Source organism: Protopterus annectens, chromosome 8.part0 (assembly GCF_019279795.1).
Source record: "Protopterus annectens isolate FY-2018-M chromosome 8.part0, PAN1.0, whole genome shotgun sequence".
NCBI lineage: Eukaryota > Metazoa > Chordata > Ceratodontiformes > Protopteridae > Protopterus > Protopterus annectens.
Genome location: NC_056741.1, coordinates 264,966,159 through 264,989,660, shown reverse-complemented (window position 1 = coordinate 264,989,660; position 23,502 = coordinate 264,966,159). Strand labels below are relative to the sequence as shown.

The following is a 23,502-nucleotide window of genomic DNA, read 5'->3' as shown; positions in this document are numbered from 1 at the left end:
CATGGGTACAGAGTTTTTACCAAAGGGGATGACAATGCACTTTTTGGCATTGAGCTTGAGGCGATGACTTTGACACCAGCCATCTGTCTCAATGAGGCCCTTTTGTAGGATGTCCACATCGTTAGGAGTTTCGATTATGGCTCCTCGTTTGCAGTCATCTGCGAACTTCATTAGCCAAAGACCTTCTGTGTTAGCCTGTACTTCAGAGAAGTAGATACCAAACAGGAGAGGACCCAGGACTGAACCCTGTGGTACTCCACTTGTCACTGGTCTGAAGTCGGATTTGGAGTCTGCTACTTTCACAGTGTGGGTTCTGTCAGTAAGCTAGTTGGCAACCCATCTTGTGACATAGGGATTTATACCTAGTTTAGTGAGTTTATCTATAATTCCAGAGTGGGGGATGGTGTCAAAAGCCTTGGCAAGATCTAGATAGGCTGTGTGAACCACCTTACCCTTGTCTACGGCTTTGGTGACTGCTTCAAAGAAGTCTATCAGGTTTAGGAGACATAATCTGCCTTTTAAAAACCCAAACTGGGTGGGGTCCAGAGTTTGGAGATTACCAATGTCTTTGTTTATAAGTTCCATGATGATACGTTCCATGGCATTGCTGACCAGGCTCATTAGGCTAATGGGGCAGTAGTTCCCAGGGTCTGTTGTGGCTCCCCCCTTGTGGAGTAGGATAACCGTCGCTGTGCGCCATTCAGCAGGCAAAAAGCCTGAGGTGAGGATATGATTGAACAGATCCTACCTCGGACAAAATGTCTATCCCAATTACCATATGCTGTATGCATTATTTTCCATTAATAAGAGTTATCTCCTACCCTTGCTAATCTTAGCAGAATGCCATTGTCATTGAAGCCAAGACTTGTAACAAAACCCTGACAGTGCATGTATGTTTGGTCATGTCATTGCAGACCTACGCTGGAAGTGCATATTAACTCCAAGGGTGCCTTATTTCAACAATTAACAAATCTGAGTCATTCTCGGGGCATTTAACATAATCTGTATTGCAAATTACAAGCCAATCACATGATGGACAACCCTTTTACTGATGGAAACTTTTTAAAATATTTTTTTCAGTTTTACTTCTGTCTATATTTTATTTCACTAGACAAGGCTTAGCACACTCATCTGCTTCTGCTAGACACTGGACAGGTTATGCAGGCAGGTCACTAGAGTCTCATCAGATCTAAATCAGAAGTCGCACTTCAACAAGCTAGTGTTAAAAAGATACAGTAAACTTAAATGTAACATGAGCAAAGGTGAAATCACACATTGGCAAACTGCAGCATTTACAAATATTTTGGAAATCACACTTAAGCTAACTAACATTTAAAATGTTTCCATCTCTGTTTACATCCTGTGGGGCTGCAACAAAGATTCTAATCTGATTTGAGCTGCTAAAACTAATTAAAGCAAAAAAGCTGACTGAAACTGATGGTTGCCCTGATTATTACATGGTGTTAGTCTAATAACTCAAATTGGCTTTTTGACTGAAGAGTCAGGGAGAAAAGTTCCAGAATCTACAGCAAGGAGTATCAATACAAAACTGAGCACAGTTTACGAAAGGTAATTCAAGAGACAGAGCATTATAATTTGGTCTCTGATTGTAAGCTCTTTATTATGTGTTCGAGACATGAATGCCAAGAAATTCACCTCAAGTGCAAAGCTCAAGAGGTGACTCTTGACATCTATATTGAAAATAAATAATGCAGAGTTATGATTGGAGACCTAATCTTAATTCTTTGTTCTGCCCTCTTGGGTGGCAAAAGCCAGGGTACCATTTGGCTTGGCTTATATAGGCCCTAGGGCCAATAGCCTAGTACCTACCTATGAACCTATGAACCTATGCATGGAGCTTTATCTGCTCAATGCACTACTAGTTTTTAGTATAAAAAGACAAAAAAGGAATATAAAATGTTTTGTTGGCTTTCGTAGCTGGTAAAGCACTTAGTGACAACAGGCAGGAACATACACAGGGGCAGGCAATATTTTGTGAGAAAGTGAGAGATAGACTGGAGAGACAATAGGCAGAAATGGAGCTGTTTTTTAAGTTCTACTGCTGTAGTTTGCTGACTGGCACTATCATTTATGAGTGACTAATATACTATCATTTATGAGTGACTAGTGCACTATCATTTGTGAGTGACTAGTTCAAGACCCAGTCTTAACAGCACCTGGGGCATGCTTAATTTATTTTTTTTTTTATTTTTATTTATTTAACATTTGTTGACCGGGAAAGCCCGACTAGGTTCCACAGAGCCTGTTTTCAGCGGAGGCCCGGGGAGAAATGCTCCAGATGCATGTCTTTGGAATGTGGGAGGAAACTGGAGTACCTGGAGGAAACCCAGGCGAACACAGGGAGAACATGCAAACTCCACACAGAAGGCACCCCAGCCGAGAATCGAACTGGAGAACCTCTTGCTGTGAGGCGACAACGTTAACCGCTGCACCACTGCACCACCCAACATAATTAACAATTATTAAGATCAGATTTCACCCTAATGCAGGGCTTAGCCAGTTTGTATTTTTGCTGATATTAAAGTCTAATCATGGTATTCACGCTCTACTGTTTCAGCAATAACAAAACAAGATTAGACCTCAAAACAATATTTGCTTCTTAGGCGTGCCACATTTCAATGAGTAAATGTTAAAAAAGAGGAGGTTTTAGCAGTGTGACAATAAAGACAGCAGGCAGTGAATGCTTTTTGTTTTATGTTGTAAGTACACGCCATTTTGAAGAATATATCTATGGTTAAGATGGTTAAATGACGAGGGATACTACACGTATGCACTCACACACACACACACACACACACACACACACACACACACACACACACAAACAATAAGATGTTTACTGTTTAAAGCTTTACTGAAGTCTGGTATTCACTCCCTGGTCACATTTTATTAACTGTAATTCCCTTAAACAAATACTATTTTTTTTCTTTATTTCATGTTATTTCTTATACTCAAAATGTTTTGAATGTGAGATCCTAGGTGACTCAGATCTGAACAAATAGAGAATGTAAGACTAACACCGTAATGAAACTTAAGTTAGAATAGTGCTTGTAATATGTTTCTTCATGTGAATATAGTACATGGAAGGAACATAGTGGTGAAACAGTCTTCAGTGTGACAATATCAATGTAATTTGAACAGGGGCAGTGGAAATATGAGTAGGCCCTGAGGAAACATATTCCAAGAGACATCCAAATAAGACATGATGCATATGGCGCGGCTCCCTGGTCATGCTAACCTATGCAATCCCACAGTTAATGCAATTAGAGGATCTTTGAACTTGGGATTTGTGGAATAATTTGAATGCTGATAGGGGATATTTCAGATGTGATGTTTAGAGACATCAGATTTTAACTGTAAGGGATAAAAGCTCTAAAGGATGTATGTCATGTGATACGTGCAGAGAAATATTTAGCCTGAAGGTGTCCACTGATCATAAGTCCTTGGTGAAGATGTAACCCTCAAGTGTAAGATTTTGCTGGATAAATCATTATGCAATACATAGAGTGCTGATATGCTCTCAAATCAATAGAAAAATAATCTTGTTATAGCAGGGTACACAGATAAGAAGTTAACTACAATAATCTTGTTATAGTGAGGGTTTTATGTATAAACCACATGCTGTCACATGCTGCGTTCACCACAGAAGTACACAGGCAAACGGCAGCCAGAAGCCAAGTGTACATTTTACGTTGTGTGTGTGCGTGTGTGTGCCTTCTGTGGAAGGTTGGGCTCCGGGCTGGCAACTCGACACCATAAAACTCCACTGCCAATCATGAGCGGACAGATGATCTGCTGTGGCGACCCCTAACCGGGAAAAGCCAAAAGAAGAAGAAGAAGAAGATATTTACAAATCAACCAACAGCTTTAAAAGTAGTGCCTGAAGTGTCACTTTTTTTAGCTGGTAGTATATTGCTGCAGCTTAAACTTCCAATGTATTGCAAAGATTTATGACTGGATTTCTAATCCTAACCTAATCAGGCCTCACTCTCAAAGTGAGTTATATTAACTCATTTCTCAAACACATAACAGCTTTGATATGGCACTGACTGCATCATATTCGTCTATGTTATGTGTTCTTATTAATAGCCTCCAGAGTTGCTTGTGATCATCTTTGTATTATATTTTGTTGCTTAAATAACTACTTTAGGCAAGTGGAGTGCATTCTAACTGCTTTAGGAGGCTCAAGGATTGCCTTCATGGAACGACCATTTACCAGTTAAGGAGTTAAGTGAATTTATCAAAATACACCCACAAATAACCAGATTATTTCATCTTTCAAATTTACAAATGACACCATGCTAACAGCTGCTTTTCATTAATTTGGTGAACCTCTGCAATTTTATAGATAGACTGTTTAAAGATGTCAAAAGGAATATACGTGTTGATGAGATCTGATGATTCACTTACAGGCAGCATAATAAAGAATTAGGAGCTGGTTCTGTTCTAAAGAACAACTGACTTAAATTTGACATACTTACTATATTGTATGAAAGCACCTGTTAGCATCTGTGAGCAACAAAATTTGCAGGCCTGGATTATTGTGAACTAGGTTTGAAGCAGTGCCAGGTGACTCATTGGCTCAGGTCTGGCAGTTAATGCACTGATGAGACCAAAGCTATGTTCCAAACAAATTAAGGAAATGTATACTGAGATAGAGGCTCACAGAAATCACAAAACTACCATGACAAAAGCAAGCTTATTAAAATTATTAACTGCAGACACAGAAAAAATATGTTCCAGGACTATGTACATGCCGTACAAATAAGTTATCTTATACTCTAACAAGTGCAGTTTCTGAGAACTGCTTTTCATCAAGTTATTTTAATTGTGGTGTGTTGAAACTGCATTCCTTTGTATTATGCAAGCCAACATTGCACTGCAGTAGGGATTTTCATTTTTCCCACTGCTGTGCAAATGTGAAGTTGGTATATACAAGTGATGGGATTGGGGGTGGCTTTTTCCCCCACATGGGGTGTTGAAGGAGTTTGTCCACTACAAAAATATTTTTTTCTCCTAATTAGGGGTTTTAAATTGTGTTTCATGATAAAAAAATTGAAACTGATGAAGTGCTCTTTGTAGTAGGGCAACATGACTTACTAATTAGTTAAAGGAGAAACAGCAGTAAATATTTTATTTAAAAGCATACTACGTTTATTTTATGTACACGTATGATAGAATGTTGTTTAAAAAAGTATTGTAACATTATTTTTGTGTGTTGACCAGCATGTTTGATGTGACAGAGCCATTTTGAAATGGAAGCCCTGAGAGAAAGTGTCGCACAACACTGGGTATTCATTAAAAATGAAGTAATACAATTAGACGAAGATTAACAATGATAAAAAAATAACAAAAACAAAGTTATATACAATAAATCAGCAGTATTAATTTACTCAAGACTCAAACACATTTTTGTATACATCCAGTTCACACCCATGCTGGCTTGTAGCGTCCAGAACTTTTTTGGGTCTGGCATCCTTAACAAAGTGACTTGCCAGCTAATAACAGGCAGTATTAGAAAGGTTCATAGGTTCATAGGTTCATACTAGGCTATCTGCCCTAGGGCATTTATAAGCCTAGCCAGAGTGTGTTTGGCTTTCGCCACCCATTTTAAATTAATTTTGCTATGCCCTTTTTCGAGGTTAGTATACTGTGCCTCTGTCTAACAGTGACACAGAAGTGATACCCGGAGTAAACATATGATCTCCCATCCACTCATCAAGATTCCTCTTGAAGAGAGTCAATGAGGGACTCTGCCTAACCTGGACTGGGATTTTATTCTAGAGTGAAGGGAGCCTCTGGGTTATGAATCTGTCCCTCCAGCATGTCCTATTTATTTTAGTGCTGAGGTTCAGGTCTCTCAAGCGCGTAGCTCGATGGGATTTGGATTTTCTGAGGTGCAGCATGTCCATTAATTCCGGGTTGGGCATGGCTTTATACGTCAGGCACAGATCGCCTCTGAGCAGGCGGTATGCCACTGCGTAGAGCTGGAGTTTCTTTAACCGGGCAGCATATGGCATCTGTTTGCGCCCTTTGATCCTCTTGGTGAGGTACTTTTGGGGTCTTTCCAGTTGCTGCAGGTGTCTGGTAAGGTACATCCCAAAAGGGGCATTGTACTCAATTATGGGCCTGATGAGGGATGAGTAAAGAGGCACGATGACCTCACCTGATCTAGATGTGAATCCCTTCATGATTAGGTGGGCTATATAAAATGTTTTTCTAACCACTTTGGCCACATGGTTGTCAAATGAGAGATTGCTATCAACTTGGGTCCCCAGGTCCCTAATTACTTCTTCTGTACTTAATGGATGGCTCATCTGTCCTTTCCATAGTTCTGTTTTTTACTTCCAGGGTGGAAGTTATATTTGAAAGCGTCAACTCAAAACATGCTTAATTAACTGAGGCTGTAGTTGAATTGGGAAAAATGACTGATGTTTGGAGCAGAATAAGCCACTATGACTCCAATATTGCCGGTACAGATTATCTAATTTGATAACATGGCCAATAACCCGGAATTAATGGACATGCTGCACCTCAGAAAATCCAAATCCCATCGAGCTACGCGCTCGAGAGACTTGAAACTCAGCACTGAAATAAATAGGACATGCTGGAGGGACAGATTCATAACCCAGAGGCTCCCTTCACTCTGGAATAAAATCCCAGTCCAGGTTAGGCAGAGTCCCTCATTGACTCTCTTCAAGAGGAATCTTGATGAGTGGATGGGAGATCGTAGGTTTACCCCGGGCATCACTTCTGTGTCACTGTTAGACAGAGGCACAGTATACTAACCTTGAAAAAGGGCATAGCAAAATTAATTTAAAATGGGTGGCGAAAGCCAAACACACTTTGGCTAGGCTTATAAATGCCCTAGGGCAGATAGCCTAGTATGAACCTATGAACCTATGAACCTATGAACCTATGTATTGACAGTAATACAGAGTTTCCCTGCATAATTTTGAAGACAGAAAACAGTACCAGACCAAAGATGTGGTTGAATAACTGGGAAAATAACAGAAACAATGAGGTAACACCATTGTAGCTTAGTGGATAAGATCTCTACCTCAATGCTTTAGGGTTCAAGACTCAGCCTTCAGCTTTGGCCACTGTATTTGTGGACTCTAGATGTTCTGCCCGTTTGCTCGTTTTTTTTTTTCTGTATGCACCAGTTTTCTACTACTTCCCAAAAACTTCTCTAAATATATACTGCAGTTAACCTTGCCCTTGGTGTATTTTAGATCATAGCTGAAAAAGGTCATAGATGGATCAATTTGCTTATTTAGTTCATAAAAGAATTATACTAATACAGATGGAGCAGATAGACATCGTAAGTCTGGCCAGCAGCCATAAGCAGTTGATATCATCAACGGCCTTAGATAAGTCCATGGGCATGGAGCTAAAATTACAAAGGTTTGGCACATTAGATAAGAATTTGAGTATATCCACCAGCACAGTGTTTATTGTGTCCTGGATGGAATCCTTAATGGGACTGAACAGCAGATCATTACCAATGATGTGGAGAAACACTTGAATATGACCACATTCTTCAAGAATCTGTGAGACCTACTACAGTAAGATAGTGGAAATATTTTAGAAATTGTACTTATGCATGAATTGCACTTATGCAAGGTGGGTTGCAAACTGGCTCACAGACAGAACCCACAGTGTGAAAGTAGCTGACTCCAAGTCAGACTGCCGACCAGTCTTGAGTGGAGAGTCACAGGGTTTGGTCCTGGGTCCTCTACTGTTTGGTATCTACTTCTCTAAAGTTCAGGCCAACACGAAGGGACTCTGGCTGACAAAGTTCACTGATGATTGCAAGCTGGGTGCTATTATTAACACTCCAAGTGATGTTGATATCCTACAGAAAGTCCTCACTGAAACCAACGACTGGTGTCAAAACCATGGCCTTAAACTCAATGCCAAAAAATATGTCATCATCCCCTTTGGGAAAAACCTGGTTCCCACAAATTACCACATTGATGTTAGTCCACTGAACACAGAAGGCATTATAACAGATCTGGGAACACAGGTTGAGAGTAACCTCTCTTTTGACCACCACATTGCCACTGTGGTCAGAAAGTCCTTCCATGTGGCACATCTCATTGCTAAGGGTTTTGCATCCAGGAAGAAAGAGATCATTGTCTCCGTCTACTCTTCTCTCATTAGGCCAATCATCGAGTACATTGCCCCATTTGGCATGTAGCTCACTAGACACCTGCAACAACTGGAGAGGCCAAAAAAGTACCTTACAAAGCGGATCCTAGGCCTTAAACACTTGTCCTATATGGACAGACTCAAAAAATTCTAACTATTCTCTGTCTCATATCGCCTACTGAGAGGCGATCTCTGCTCGACTTACAAAGCCATGTCTGGCCCAGCTCTGTTAGAAATGCTACATCTGAAGAAATCCCAGTCCCTCCGCATCACACGCTCCAGAGACCTCAACCTCATTACTACAATCAACAGAACAAGCTGGAGGGACAGGTTCATAACCCAGAAACTGCTCATGCTATGGAACAGAATTCCCATACATGTCAAACAGAGCACCTCACTGGCCCTCTTCAAGAGAAATTTTGATGAGTGGATGGGAAATAGAAAATTCACCCTGGGGATCACTTCAGGGGCTCTACTCGACAGAGGCACTGGGAACCAAGGTCGGGTGGCATGATGCTAGGGTAATCCTATGGGCTAGGCTTGTAAAGGCTCCAGGGTCATTAGCCTAGTGCACACCTATGAACCTATGAAATATTATTCTATTTTAAAATATATGCTCTTCTTTCTCAACTCCCAGATCTCTCATACATCTTTTTTACCCATTTGGTTAACATGCTTAATTCATACGATGCAACCCTCATGCATGGTGTACATTTGTCCAATCCAGTACTGTGAGCTCTTACACAATTGTAGCAATTCTGGTTTTTGGAGACGTAGTGCTTACAATGAATTTGTTTTTTCCAAATTTCTCTGTGCCCCTTATAGTTCATCCACATGGTATTTATAACCAAACTGTATACCAACTCCAGAATGCACCCCAAGTGTCCAGTATATTATCTCAGATCATTTTATCATTGATCAGTGGCACATGTTGCACACTACTATACCAGCTCATGCTATTCAGCAGCCCCATTCCCTTATGCCTTTTTCTTTTACAAAGCTCCATATTGTTTTTAACAAATAACCTATATATTTCTGTTCAAAACATACTGTACATACACACATTTGTTGTGATTCCCTTTCACAATCTCTCTGTAATCTCCTTCTTCCTGCTTAAGTAATTTATACACTTATTTATTCACCAGTTGCATTTATCTTATCTCTTTCAACATTTCACACATTTTCAAAACCTTCCCCTGTTGAAGATCCTGCTTGTTCCATCTTTTCAATATCATCCATTATCTCCAGAACTTCACTCTCCATTGGTTTATCTGCCTTCTTCCATATTTGTAATTTACTATTTTTTGTTACAATCCTGAGCAATGTTAGCAATACCTTTCTATATTATCGTAGCTTTAATTCTCCATCCCACCCAAAAAGCATCTTATATTTCTTTAACAAATTTCCCTTTCTTGTATCTGCATCAGCATTACCCCTATGTCATCTATGAATTCCATGAACTCATTGCATAAACAAAAATGCGCTCCCACATTCCTCTGTCCTCTATGTCACAGCTCCTTCACCATGCATCTGCATGTGGAAACAACTTTTGTAATCTAGCAGGGGTCTAACAATACCTGTGCAAACATTTCTAAGCAAAAATTCTACATTTTATGGACCTAGTTGCATATCTAAGAGCTATGTATATTGTTTTATATTGCTTCTACTGAAATGCACAATGTTAGGCTCCTTTACAAATTGTTTCTAATTCTATCCATGCATTTCCTGTCCCAACTATTTAGTTTCCTATAAGGTCCATTTATCAGTTTTTAGTGCTTATGAATTACATGTTATGTTTTATTAATTCCAACCTCTTTTCCACCTGTTTTTTGTTGATTATACATTTACTTATATGTCTCCCATAAACCTGGATATCTCAGTTGATTTGGAAACTATATATGATCATGATGTTATCACTGCTGCAATAGCTTAAGCTCTATGGCTTATGTCCTGTCAATCCGTTAAGGTTAGAGATGGCAGTGGGAGCCTTTCCCTCTTCTTCAGAGGTTCCTTCACTGCTTACTTGACCAGCTCTTCTTTTCCACCCTGTCATCCAGCATACACTGGCATGGAGGGGGGTGATAGAATCTGTCCCCCCTCTTCACTTAGAAGAAGGATTTTATTCAAGGATGTTTCTGGTACCAAAGAAAGAATATCAGTTCTGCACCTTTTCTTTCTGAACCACTTTCTGATAGTGCCCGAGTTCAAAATGCTGTCTCTTCATAATTCTTTCCCCTTATTCTCCATTTCATTTTCCTAGTGAACTTAGATAGAAACGATAGATATAATCACATTCCTAAATCAAGGTTTCAGGTGTTTCTTAATCTTTTGTGTGTCTGGCTCACATTACCAGTTTTCAGTCTTACCCTTTGGGCTGTTTACTACTCCAAGTGTGCCCACAAGGTGTCTAGCTCCTGTACTAGCCTACTGCAGACAGCAAGGTATTCACATTTCCTTGTTTAGATGACTTGCCTATCTTTGGAGAGTCTTTTTCAAAGTGCCAGGAATCCCTCACTAGGGTAAAGGATCTCCTACACAGGCTGGGATTCCAAGTGAAGATTCAGTAGTCTTTTCTGACTCCTCTCCAATTATTCTTCTGGGGTGTCTGCTGGACACCTCATTTCAAACAGCTTTTCTTCCACAGAAAAAAATGTCTGTATTTACATCCCAAGGTTTTCCACGTAGATTTCCATCTCAGCAAGGGAATGCCTCAAGATTCTGGGTGTAGTTGCATCAGTGATACTTGTGATACCTCTTGTAAGACTCCACATGAAAAGTTACAATGCTACCTGCAATCTCTATGGTCCCAGCACCAACACCTGTTCAAATTCCAATTCTAGGATTTGTGAAAAGGGAGATTGCATGGGGGAGATGTCAAATCTCTCAGAATCCAGGTCTCCTAGTCTTCCTTCCTGTCTCAGTACAGTCAGCCACAACAGATGCCTCAGAATTTGCTTGTGGAGCAGTGTCTATGGGAATAAAAAGTGTAGGGTCTTAGGAATAAAAAGTGCAGGGTCTTAGGAATAAAAAGTGCAGGGTCTTAGGAATAAAAAGACTAAAATACATAAAAAAGGGGTGTTAGCTCTCATAAATGCTCTCAACTCGTTAAACCATCTGTGTTCCCTAGGACCTCTACAACTGTTTACAGACAACATCACAGTGATGTGTTACATAAACAAGTGAGGGAGAACCAAATCTTACCCTCTGTGTAGACTAGCTATGGTAGCCTGGGATATAGTTTTTCAGCACAGTCTCACTCTACAGGCATCTTACATTCCATCAGAGCAAAACTGTGTAGCAGACAAGCTGAGCAGGACCAAAATCGATCCTCATTAATGGAAAGCAAATCAGAGGGTTTTCCAGAATTAGATCAATTTTTGGAAAACACCTCATATAGATCATTTGCATCCTCTGTAAACAATCAATTAGAAAAAATCTGATCCAGGACTCCATGCAAGTAAGCCTAGAAGACAGCTACCTTTTCTTTTCTTTTATTTTACTTTATGTTATTTTCCTTGGACAGTAATGCTCCTGCATTCTTTCCATCCATTCCATCAATATCCAGGGTACCTCTGAAGAATCAGAAGGACTCTCCAAAGATCACTGCAGCACAGGCAAGAGTGATTCTCCTTTTTATGGAAATGGACAGGGGTAATTATCATAAGCTTTGTCACAGACCAGGGGTGTTTGATATATCATTACCCCAAACAAATGCAACTGACTACCTGTATGATAGGATCTTAATACATTATAGGCACCTCTTCTTCTCAGGATATGCAGCAGGTATTAATGAAGGTAAGAAAGACTGCTGCTATCAAATCATATATTAACAAATGGAAAAGATTGTCTAGTTGGTGCCAACAAAAGACCCAGCAATGCCAGCATCCATTCATGACCAGTATTTATCTGTCTTTTACATTATTTATATGAGTTACTATCCTATGGCCTGACCTCCTCGTCATCCAAGGTTCATTTGTTGGCTATTTCAACATGTCTTCCCATGGATCCCTGTCTTTCAGTGCAGTCTTACATGAAAATGTTTTTGAGGTAGTTGTTGCACAAGAAGCTACCTAGAAAGCAGGAGGCTTCTCCGGGGAAACTTAAATTTGTGTTTTAAAAACTAACTCTTACTCCATTAGAACCAGCTCAACAGGCTGACCTGTGGGTCTTGACAATGAAGACAGCCTTGCTCATTGCGCTGACTTCTGCAAGAGGAGTATTTGAGTTGCAAGCTCTTATGGTGGGTCAACCTTATTTTATTTTTCACAATGATCGGGTTTGTTTGAAAGCTAACCCTTCTATTAAGTGGTATCTGACTTTACTTTATGCCAAGCTATCCATCTCTCTTTCTTCTTTCCAGAAACCAACAATGAGGGAGATAGGTTACTTCATACCTTCATAGGTTCATAGGTTTATAAGTGTGTACTAGACTAATCGCCCTGGAGCCTTTACAAGCCTAGCCCATAGAAGTGCCCTGGCATCATGCCGCCAATAGATGTCAATAGACAACTCAAGTAGTATCTTGACAGAACAAAATCTTTTGGAACTTCTGATCGGTTGTTCATTTCTTGTGAAGGCAAGAAGAAAGAACAACCACTTTCACAAAAGACTATTTCCAAATGGTTGTCTCACGCTATTACTTTATGTTACTCACATCACAACAAAACTATTCCAGACAAGGCCAAGGCTAAATCTACCAGGGCCTTGGCTTTTTCTGTAGCTTTTTAGAGTGGACTGGATTCAAGAAATATTCTAAAAGCAGCAATTTGACCCTCTGTGCGTACCTTTACAAAACACTATAGGCTAGATTCCTTCTCCAGGTCTAGAATGGGCTATGCTAGGACCATTCTCTAGGGGTTCCTGGACCTTCATCCTTCCTCCTCCCAGCTATGTTATGTTATGTAATCTATCCATTTAACTTAGGCTACTGCAGCAGTGATGAAATGAAGAATATTGTACAGTTGTGTAGGTAAACATACTACAACAGTAGATGTTTGGATGATCTCTGCTGCAATAGTTGCTCTCTTTCTCTCTCTCCATCCTCCTTGTTTTTGTATGTTTTTATGACAGGGTGTGGACATTTATTGGTTTACTATCACAACCTTAAACCATGCAGTTTTGAAAATCAACATCCCAAGACCATAATGTCAAAAGACCTGAAAGCTAAAGACCACAATATTGAAGTTCAGAAATTTCCCCACAGCAGGACTAATGTTAGCACTCTTACCTTGGTCCACATTCCTGGAGAACAATTGTTAGCACTCTTTCCTTGGGGAAAATTCAGTATTTGTGATTTTTAAACACTATGGTCTTCCGCACTTTGTTTTTTTACTGTTATGGTCCCAGGATTTTGATTTTCAAGACTGCATACTTTAAGATTGTGATAGTCAACCCATTTATTTATTATTTTCCAAGCATTGCCTTTCTCAGAGCTTTAGCTTCCCTTGCTATCTCTCTTCTGGCATGAAAGCTCTGAAGGGCATGGGACCCAAAACTTGACTTTTAGTCAGCTCAGCTCAAGCCGACTAATGGTTTGGACATCTGGAAGGTGCTCTGAAGCTTTGGAAGCTGCCTGGCTGTTATGTGCTTGGCAGGATATAACCCGTATAGCTTAGGCCACTGCAGCAGTGACCATTCAAGCATCTACTTTTATGGTTCTCAAAGTCCGAGTTCCTTCTTTAATGCTTTCCACTCCTTTTTACCTTATTCTAGCCTACTCTCTCTCATACATCTTTTCAGTAAAATTATTTTCTAAATTTGTATGATATACACAACTTGAAGTTCTCAATGAAACACTGATAATACCTTGTTTTCATACTGTTCTGCCTTTATGGTTATAACATGTTGCGATACTGTGATATGATTTTTCCTCAATTTCTTAATATAATTGTCCTGTTTTTAAGGATCTTTTCAGGGAATTAAGTTTTAGATTTCAGACCAGGAATCAAACTACCAATAATTAGCAACACAGAATAAATATCTTCACTAACCTTAAAACAAACCTATACTTACCATTCATTGCATAAGGAGAATGAACATCTTACAGGTAATCCATTCCCATCAGTGCATTTTTCTGGCATAAATTGTTAATTTTTACCCCATACACTGACAAAGAACAGGACATCAGACATCAGTTCATTGCTTAAATACATTATTACCACAACAAGCTTGTCTGCACTGGATATGTCTTTAAAATATTATTATACAATAAAAGATGACTGATATGCTAAAACTTGCACCCTGATTAGATACAGCAGTCTGTGTGGCCATTGTGAATCCTGCATTTGCAATGGAAAAAAGTCCAGTTAGCTGAAGCTGTCAAAAAGACAAGCTGCATCTACGCACAGACATCTTCAACTGTCTCTAAAAAAAAAGAAACCAACGAACCACACAGCGTCTCACACCAAAACAAGTAAAAATAGAAAAATGCTGTACCAGATGCCACAAAAGGACTTTGTAAACTATTTTATTTACTCTTTAACCGCTTTCATTCCACCAAACCCAGAACTTCATCAGAAAGATTGTAGAAACTCTTTCCTTCATTTAAAATGCCTTAAAGGTGCCAATACATACTTTTAATTTAAAGAAATACTACATAAAAATACATTACATAAATAAGTTAAAAACCCATTGATGAATAAATGTCTATAAGTGTATACAGAAAATAAATAAATGAATCATACTTTGGCAGCTTTGATTCTCAAAATGGGGTTAATTGAAATTCATTTATTAATCCCAGGAGGGGTGCAGGCATTGAACAACAATTACCAGTACAGTTCCTTCTGTTCAAGAACAACTTCCCAGTGTCTCCCCAGTTAGAAGGGACAACTTTTTCCAAAATACTGTAAGCAAACTAGAGATAATTAAACATGCAACTGCTTGCAGTTCATGAGATCAGAAGTTTACTTACATAAACTGTAGATGGTGACAGACCTATTTGTTCTAAAAAACAAAGTGAACACACACATGCACTCACACACATACACACACAAACACACACACACACACACACACACACACACACACACAAGACATGTTGAAGCACAGACTATGCACGATAGCAATGCATTAGCAGATTTAGTAGGATAACCTTAGAGACCAATGTACTATCTCTATAACTCAGGCAGAGTTATAGTATTTTAATTCAGTTTAACATTAATATCACACAAACAATTTTCACACATTACTCATGAAAAATAACAGAAGAGTGTGAAACACCCTGCATTGAGCACCAGACTGAAAGGCCTCCCTAGAAGAAATTTGAGACAGACTCAGGAAGTTAAAATGCTGAGCACTACATGTGTAAGACAACTGTCTTCCTCTGTTCTCTGTATTCGTATACATTTCAAGACTTTAATGTCTGTTTATCATTAATTTTAATCTATGTGTAATTGAGAACACTGTAGTATTTACATATACTTTGCTTTAGCCAATCTACATTTTTAGGTGATAGTATTTTACCCTTTGCATATTTAAAAAAAGAAGTATCTTGAATTATTTATTTAAAAACATGATCATAGTCTAATGCTTAAATACAGATGGAAGAAAAATATGGAAAACTATTTTTATCTACAGCAACATGGAAAAACACAAGAAAATCCAAAAAAAGGTTTTACAATTGTATAACAGCAATGTGCCATGGCTAGGTATGGTTAATGCTTGTTTTACCCATTGTTGGCATGGTTTGGTCACAAAGGCCAAAATGTTAATTTAACAGGTTAGTAATTAAATAATAATTGTTTCATAAACATTTAGTCATGCTAAGCATTCTAATTAAATCTGGCCCCCACAGAGGCGTACACACTTCCTGCCGGCATATTAAAATCCATGCCATAAATATAGTAGGAGTAGCTTACACTTCCATGTTTGGAAGTTTTTTTTAAAACACTAATTTTCTAAAAAAGTGGCTTGAAATTAATTTTTATTTTTGCACAAAAAGAGTGTTCACATTTCAAGGATAAATGCAAATGCTTTTTTATGTAGAAATAAAATTAATAAATAATGTAAAAATAAAAGGTCAATTTGTCACTTTAAACATGATCCTTATGAGTTTAGGGATTGATGAGAGTAGGACTACAACTTCCACAATTCTTTGCATTGCAATGGTAGTAGGTCTCAACTAACAATACCAATAAGATTCATATTTGGGTTGGGACCACTGCTTTCTCTTAACTGGAATGCCCCAGTAGTCCACTCCCATGCTGAATCAATCTGCAAGTGAACAGTGAAGAAGAACTGACCTGCCGATTTCACTGCAGCGATTGTGAAGATAAAGGATTCCTTCTATAAGAAGGAGAACAAATGAAGAAAGTTCCCAAATTCCCATTTGCCAGTTTGAGTTTACCACAGAATTGCAAAGTCCAACTGAATCTCTTCTTTTCTTGTTTAATGCTGTTGACTGGCCAACCTTTTTTTGCTGCTGTTGATTTTTTTATTTAAATAAAATGAACTCTGTCTCTGTCATCTACAGTTTAAAAATATGCACCAAACCATCCATCGTCTGCTGGCATGCATACACAACTGAGTATGCATGTACAAGTCACTCTGTTCCGACACTAGTGCAACTTACCCAAGCAAAGATTATTAAGGAAACGGCAACAACCTGAGCAAGGAATGGTCTGCAATGTAAGACCGCAACCACCAGCAGAGTTACTACTGCAGCTGCTGCAGGTTTGCAGTCGAGCTGGTGAGGGGAGGACAACTGACATTTAAATTACACTTTTTTTCTTTATTCCAGTTCATGACTCCACTACTTCAGGGACTGAGGCAATTATCAGGGCATGCAGTTTCAAAGAGAAGACACATATCCCTGAGTTTCCTGGTGTAGCACCAGCCCTGTCAATAGTAGGGCCACCTTTGTGGGACTCAGCCTGTAACCAGGCTCAGGTTAGGCAGTTTATGTGAGGGTAGTTCCATGGGGTGTTTGGTATTGTTTCTTGAACAAATGAACATGTAATTTGGTCCCATGGAGGCAGTGTTATTAGTCTTGGACAGTGCTTTTGGTACATGGTCTTTAGTGATAATGAGGAGTTTAATAAATATAGGGATTGTAGGGCTTTGGACAGATGTCTCGGTACTGAAATCTACATTAAATGCAGTAATTAGGATACAGGCAATGTCCACCTGGTCTAAGTAGGATTTGTCATTGAGTATGAGTTCTGCACATTATTGAGTGTTGTTTCTTAGTTTTCCAACATAACTTAATGAGAATTTGCAATTGTCCTTTGTCTTTACTAGTCAGCCTGATATAATTTCATCCTTAGAAATGAATTATATTTTAAATGCATTTAATGCTATTTTATTATGCAGAAACATTTTTTTTTAGAAATCTTTCATTTATCAAGGCTTTACTTACAATTAAATATAAATCTTGTCTAAGAGGCATACAAAGAAAATAAGACAAATAAATTGGCAGTTCCTTCAGTGTCCATAGAAAATAAAATCTGCATTTTAAACTGAGGCTTTCTGAGCTTCTTTTATATGTCATAGACATATCTATCTAGCTATCTAGCTATAGATACATACAGCTATGTATAGATATACTATAATGTTTTATATATGTATGTGTACGTGTGTGTGAACACCTCAGTGTTATTGAAAATCTTGTTTTTTTAAAACTTTTTCAGGTGACTCTAGCAGAGTTCTTAAATATTTTAAAAGACCTGACATTAAGAACTGCAGCACCCTTTTGTTAAGTGAAGATGAACAGACACTGTATGTTGGCGCACAAGACAAGATCATTTTCCTAAAGATTGCCAAAGACTTCAGCATGGAACTACAACAGCCAGAGGTAGGTCTCTTCTGTATTGTATTGTTCTCATTTTCCTGATTAAATATTTTCTATTCCCCACATAAACCAAACAAAACAAAACAAAGATACATTTACCCATTTAAAACAGTAATTGAAGAATTTCTTTAAGATGAAATCCTGTTGCGTAGGCACCATTTGCAAGAATTTGTTAGCTACATTTTTAATAACTAATCCCTTGATCTTCACCATCAGAGTTGCAAGTTGCCCTTGCGAGAGAAAAAAAGAAGAAAAAAATGTGGAAGATGATTAGTCTGCGCCTTCGTTCCTGTTATATAAGGCTGCCAGAGTAGACAAATAGTTATGGTAACTGAACGACAGGGATGTTGATTATCAATTTCTCCTGTCCTAAAGAGTAAGGCAAACACTTTAGCCTTTACCTTATAAATGCACACCTACACACATACACACGCATGCACACATACTCCATATACACCCAAATACACACACCTACACACATATACACACATACACATATATACACAGAGACCACACTGTGCATGGGATTGATGCACAAATATTCAGACTTGGTTCAAAGATTAATGTTTTCACAGTTATTCAAGGCTAAATCATTGTTCTATGGCATAAGTTTCTTTATAAGAACCATATATTATAAAAGACCGAATACCAGTAAACATTAACAGAAAGGAAAGGCTGTTAATAGAGTTTAGGTTTTGTTTGACATTTGGCTCTCAATTAATAACTTTATGATTATGAGAGTGCAGTAATCTGCATCACATTAATGGGGTCCCTGTCATATGTTTAAGGACCATAAATGTGATTCTGCACTGCAGAAAAGGTAAGTGTAATTACAGGGAATTATAAATTAACTTCAAAACTGATGTAACTTGAAGTATTCCATCTTCACTGAGGTACAGCAATTGTGGATTTTATTGAATATACGTACTGAGGATATGAGGTTGTGTCCCTGCAACAAAAACATTTTCAGGTATAACAATGAGGTTAGCACTTGCTGTTATATTTCGAACATTGCATTTGTTTTGTTTAGAGCTTTGGGACTTCCACTGAAGAGTCTTGAATGTAATTTATTTTGCTACATAAATTTTGTTTGCAAACCCTTTTCCAGGCTTTGGATTTCATCTAGATCAATTGTTGTCACACGTATTCTGTGGATACTTCAAAACTGAATGTAATAATGCTATATTAAACAATGGAAAAAATAAAATGCTGTTCAACAATAAACATTTGCACAATGCTTGAATAGTTTAGGCTCAGTATATACTATAATGTAAGTAAAGAATGCACAGTACGCTTATTGGAGGTATGACAGGGAAGAAAGAGATAACTGGGAACATATTTTCTGGGAGTGTAATGAGTTGGCAGACTTTAAAGATTCCCTGTAGACTAAGTGTTTTGCGGTCCATTCCCAATAACTGACTCATGGTTATTAGACCTATGTATAAGCCACATTATTACAAACTACCACTAGAAAAACAAATGACCGCAGTGACTGGCAGAATAAAATGCTCAATCAACTAGAAGAAAATGACTGAAGGTAGGTGCCTGAGGGACTGGTGTTGTGGCCATTTCTGTTTAACAGTTTAACTACTTACACTGTACTACAGATGGAATTGAAACAATTATTCTTTCCAGGTGGCACTAAGGTTTGCAATGGGGTGTACATTCTGAGTGAGGCTGAAACAAAGAGAAGGAACATGGCCTTTCTGGAAAGTATGGACTTTTGTGTAACATGGAATTGCACAGCGGTGATATTAACTAGTGAACCAAGTTCAACTAGTCTCTTATGCATCATGGATGACAAATGAGGCTGAGACCTGCTTACTTATCAAAGTAGGGGGATGAGTGAAGGCATCCATGACTTATAGCCTGTCATTAAGTCTCCATTGGAGACACGTAGCCATTTATGTTTAGCTGTACTTATCAGAAGCAGTGCAAATGCAGTTGCCTATGTGCTATACAGTATTCTGACTATACATGTTTGTGTTTCCTTGTGTCCTGAGACACATAAATCTTGTCATTGACTCCCACCGATATGCAGTATCTTGGTCCGAGGGAAAGCAGGCAGATATATACAACCCCCGGTAAAGACATAGGACACAAGCCTTATAGAGATACACGAGTAAGTACATAGCTTGGCTGACAGAGGTATTCTTAAGACAGAAGAATTACTTGTAATTACAAAACTGTTATCAAACCCTTTTGCAGCTGAAGTGAAGTTATGCAAAATAAGAATGGAGAAGCTGCTGTTTTCTGGAATCTGTATTCAGATAATGTTGGCAACAGAGAGTAACATTTAGATTGTGTTTTTATTCTAGATAGTGTGGTAGTAGAAGAAACAATAATCTTAAACAAAAAGAAACAGCAGATGAAAGCATTAAATGTTCAGGCCTGTTGTTTCTTTCTGAGTTAAGATGGTTGTTTCCACAGGTTTCTGCTCTTTAGTCATGACTCAGCTTATTTTGCAATTCTTGGACTGGTGTTAGACTGCAGCAAAAAAAGGATATGGATTCTTCAGACTCATTTATTTTGACTATTCTCTCCTAGTTCCGTTTTAAAAACTCCTTGCCAGGAGAGATTTTCAGGCACTAGCCTCTTTAACTAGACTAACAGCTAACGTTATGACTGGCAGTCAACAGAATAAAAAGTCATGACAATGATATATAGTCTTTTAATGGAACCTTAACATAATATGTCCCCAAAATATTGTTAATTCTAATATGCACGATGAGGTGCTCAGTTATAAAAATAATCATATTAATTTAACAAGAAGTTTTCCGTACCCTTTTAGTGAATACAGGCGGATTACTTAACAGTGAATCTGGCTTTTCTTCCAACTCTAAAAAAAATTTAGAAAGACACAAAAAATTATTGATTCAGAAATCAGTGTGGGACTAGTAGTGCAAGTTGTAATGGAGTTAATGGTGATGACAACAGGACCTTGATGGAGTCAACTAAATAAATACAGAAGAAATTGCAGAAACATAGATCCCCAATATGGAATAACATTTTTTTTCTACAAGAGTACATTGCAGTCAAAATATGCCTAGGGTTTTATATATTTACAAGTTTTCCAATGGAATTAAATCTCGTAGGAGTTTGCTTTAAAAACATGGTGAGCCTATTTGACTGAACAGGCTGCGAGTTAATGCAGATTTTAATAATGAACTATGTATCATAAATGCGCAGTTTAAAAAAATAAGATTGAAATATTATTATACCCCATGCACTACCTAGAATGTTTACGACAGACTGAGCAGATTTAAAGTGAAATTAAGAAAACACTAAAAAATGGTTGGCAGTTCAAAGAGTGTGCAAACAGCATAGCTCATTCTGCCAGTAAGAAATGGAATAGTAAAGAACATCCAATTAGAGTGATAATAAAATAAGGGACACTCATGAATGTTTTAAAGGTCCCTCCCAATGACAATGCACCTACTATAAGGAGACTAGCATGATTGGCAGAGCCTAAGAAGCAAGGATCTTAGGTTAAATCCAGATCTGCTGCAGATTCCATCAGTCATAAACAATGCCTGTGTATACCATAACAGCAAAAGGACCATGAATTACAACACATAAGGAGGAAAACAGAGATGAACAATAGGAGGTATCAGAAATTAAATACTGGAACTGAAGAAATTATGAATCAGGAGGACTGGCGCTGCATATATAATTTGAGCTCTGTTAGTTTTACTGAAGCTCAAATGAATATACTCAAAAAGGATTTGTCATTTTTATGCCTTGAAATACAGCTATTCTTGTTCAAATGGCATGTAATTTTAAGGTAAATGTTTTTAAATTAAATGTATAGTTCAGTTTACAGTACTTAACATGAGTGACATGAACTAATTTATAGATTTTGGGTAAACCTCATATCTTTAACCTGTCTCTTATACAAAGTCTAAATAAGTTTGATCATAAATGTGAACATAAAATCAGGGATACTCTGAGTAAGTCAGTCTCTCTCTCACACACACATACACACACACACACACACACACACACACACACACAAAAAAAAAAATTGCCACAGTTTAAGTATCAGTGAAACAATTGCTGTAAAATCTTATATATTAAGGCAGATAATGATGCAGACATTGTTATTATGGCTGTTGAAACATATATTATGAAAATGTGGAAGGAAGTTTTTGTAACAATAACTACAAACCTATGGTTTTAAGTTATGTAAATGCATCCTATTGAGTTAGCTTTGTCAGAGTTATTGTGCACAACTGCCATTGATAATAACATTTATGAGTTCTCAGGTTGACAGTCCTATGGTAGATTCATCATTTGTATTTCATACCTTCACAGTGACAGGTACAACCAGTTTTTCAGACTTCTAGTGTTTTCTGCTGGATCTAAATTTGAATATCTTGGTTTGTTCTTAGATATGAAACTGAATCTAACTAGTCTTATCTCTTAAGTTAGAGATAGTTGGCATTTTCTGAAACACTGAATAATGTCTTCTGGCATGAACATTACTATTAGTTGGATTGTAGATATTGGGACTCTATACATCAAAATAATGGAAAACAGTTGCAGGACAAAGTGCCTCAATGACAAGAACAAGTCCACAAATAAAAAAAACTATTGAGGCCACACCACAGTAGTGAAGGAGACTTTCATAGCAAATAAAAAACAACAAAGTAAAAGCAGTATACTATGTTAGTGCTTTTGCTTCGATGTGAACACGAAGTGTTGCCTCAGTAGTTTAGTTTTTTACTTGTGGACTCTCTATACTTCTATTCTTCAGGATCATAATGTTGAAATGTTATGAAACTATTTAAATAAGAATGCAAGTTTTTCTCTTGTAGAAACTGAAGTTTTTTGTGTTCATGTGGAATTATTAAATAATGATTTTATTTCATTCCAACAATAAGTGTTATCAACAAATAAAGAAGCTGTCATGGCAGAAACCGTGGCAGCTTTCATAATCCTGGTTTTGTCAGAATAGAGTTTGATTCACTTAGCCCTTTGCTAACCTTATAGCTTATTACAAATAATTTCTTGATGACTTACTTTTCATTTGGATATGTAATCCAGAAGAGTTTATCTTAAAGTTTTGAATACTGCTATCACTTATTTAAAATGTATTGGTATTGGACTAAATCCAAGATCACAGTTTTGAAAACAGAGGCATCATAAAGAAAATGAGAAAATACATTTTAAAATGCACAGAAAATGTACTTTTTTATCTTTTTTATCTTTACAGTAATAACCAGACATCTATTTTATACCGTGTTTGACAATATTTTTGAAATAGAAATGCAGAATCTGTGCATAATGTTGACAGAGAGTAGTTACAATGTTTAACTCAGTAAAAGCATATTGGATTTTTAAGAGAAAAAAGACAAGTGGACTATGCCCATATTTTAAGTCATAGAAATTAAAGAGAAATTATGAATACAGGAGTTAATTGAAACAAGAGTACTACTAGGAGAAAATGTCAATTGTCCTGTCCAGTAAATTACTCTGTTAATATGAAAATAATTAAGGGAACAGTTATAAAGAACTGGAGTACTATACAAGGGAATCAG

At 37.7% G+C, this 23,502-nt stretch overlaps 1 protein-coding gene across 2 annotated transcripts in view; it reads left to right on the top strand.

Moving 5' to 3' along the window:
• Window positions 1–23,502, top strand: part of SEMA4A (semaphorin 4A) — a 1,666,552-nt gene that overhangs the window by 1,039,237 nt on the left and 603,813 nt on the right. For both annotated transcript variants that reach the window (XM_044079754.1, XM_044079755.1), the window contains one exon: window positions 17,802–17,965. In XM_044079754.1, coding sequence (XP_043935689.1) covers window positions 17,802–17,965 — 164 coding nt within the window. The remainder of the gene's footprint in view (window positions 1–17,801; window positions 17,966–23,502) is intronic.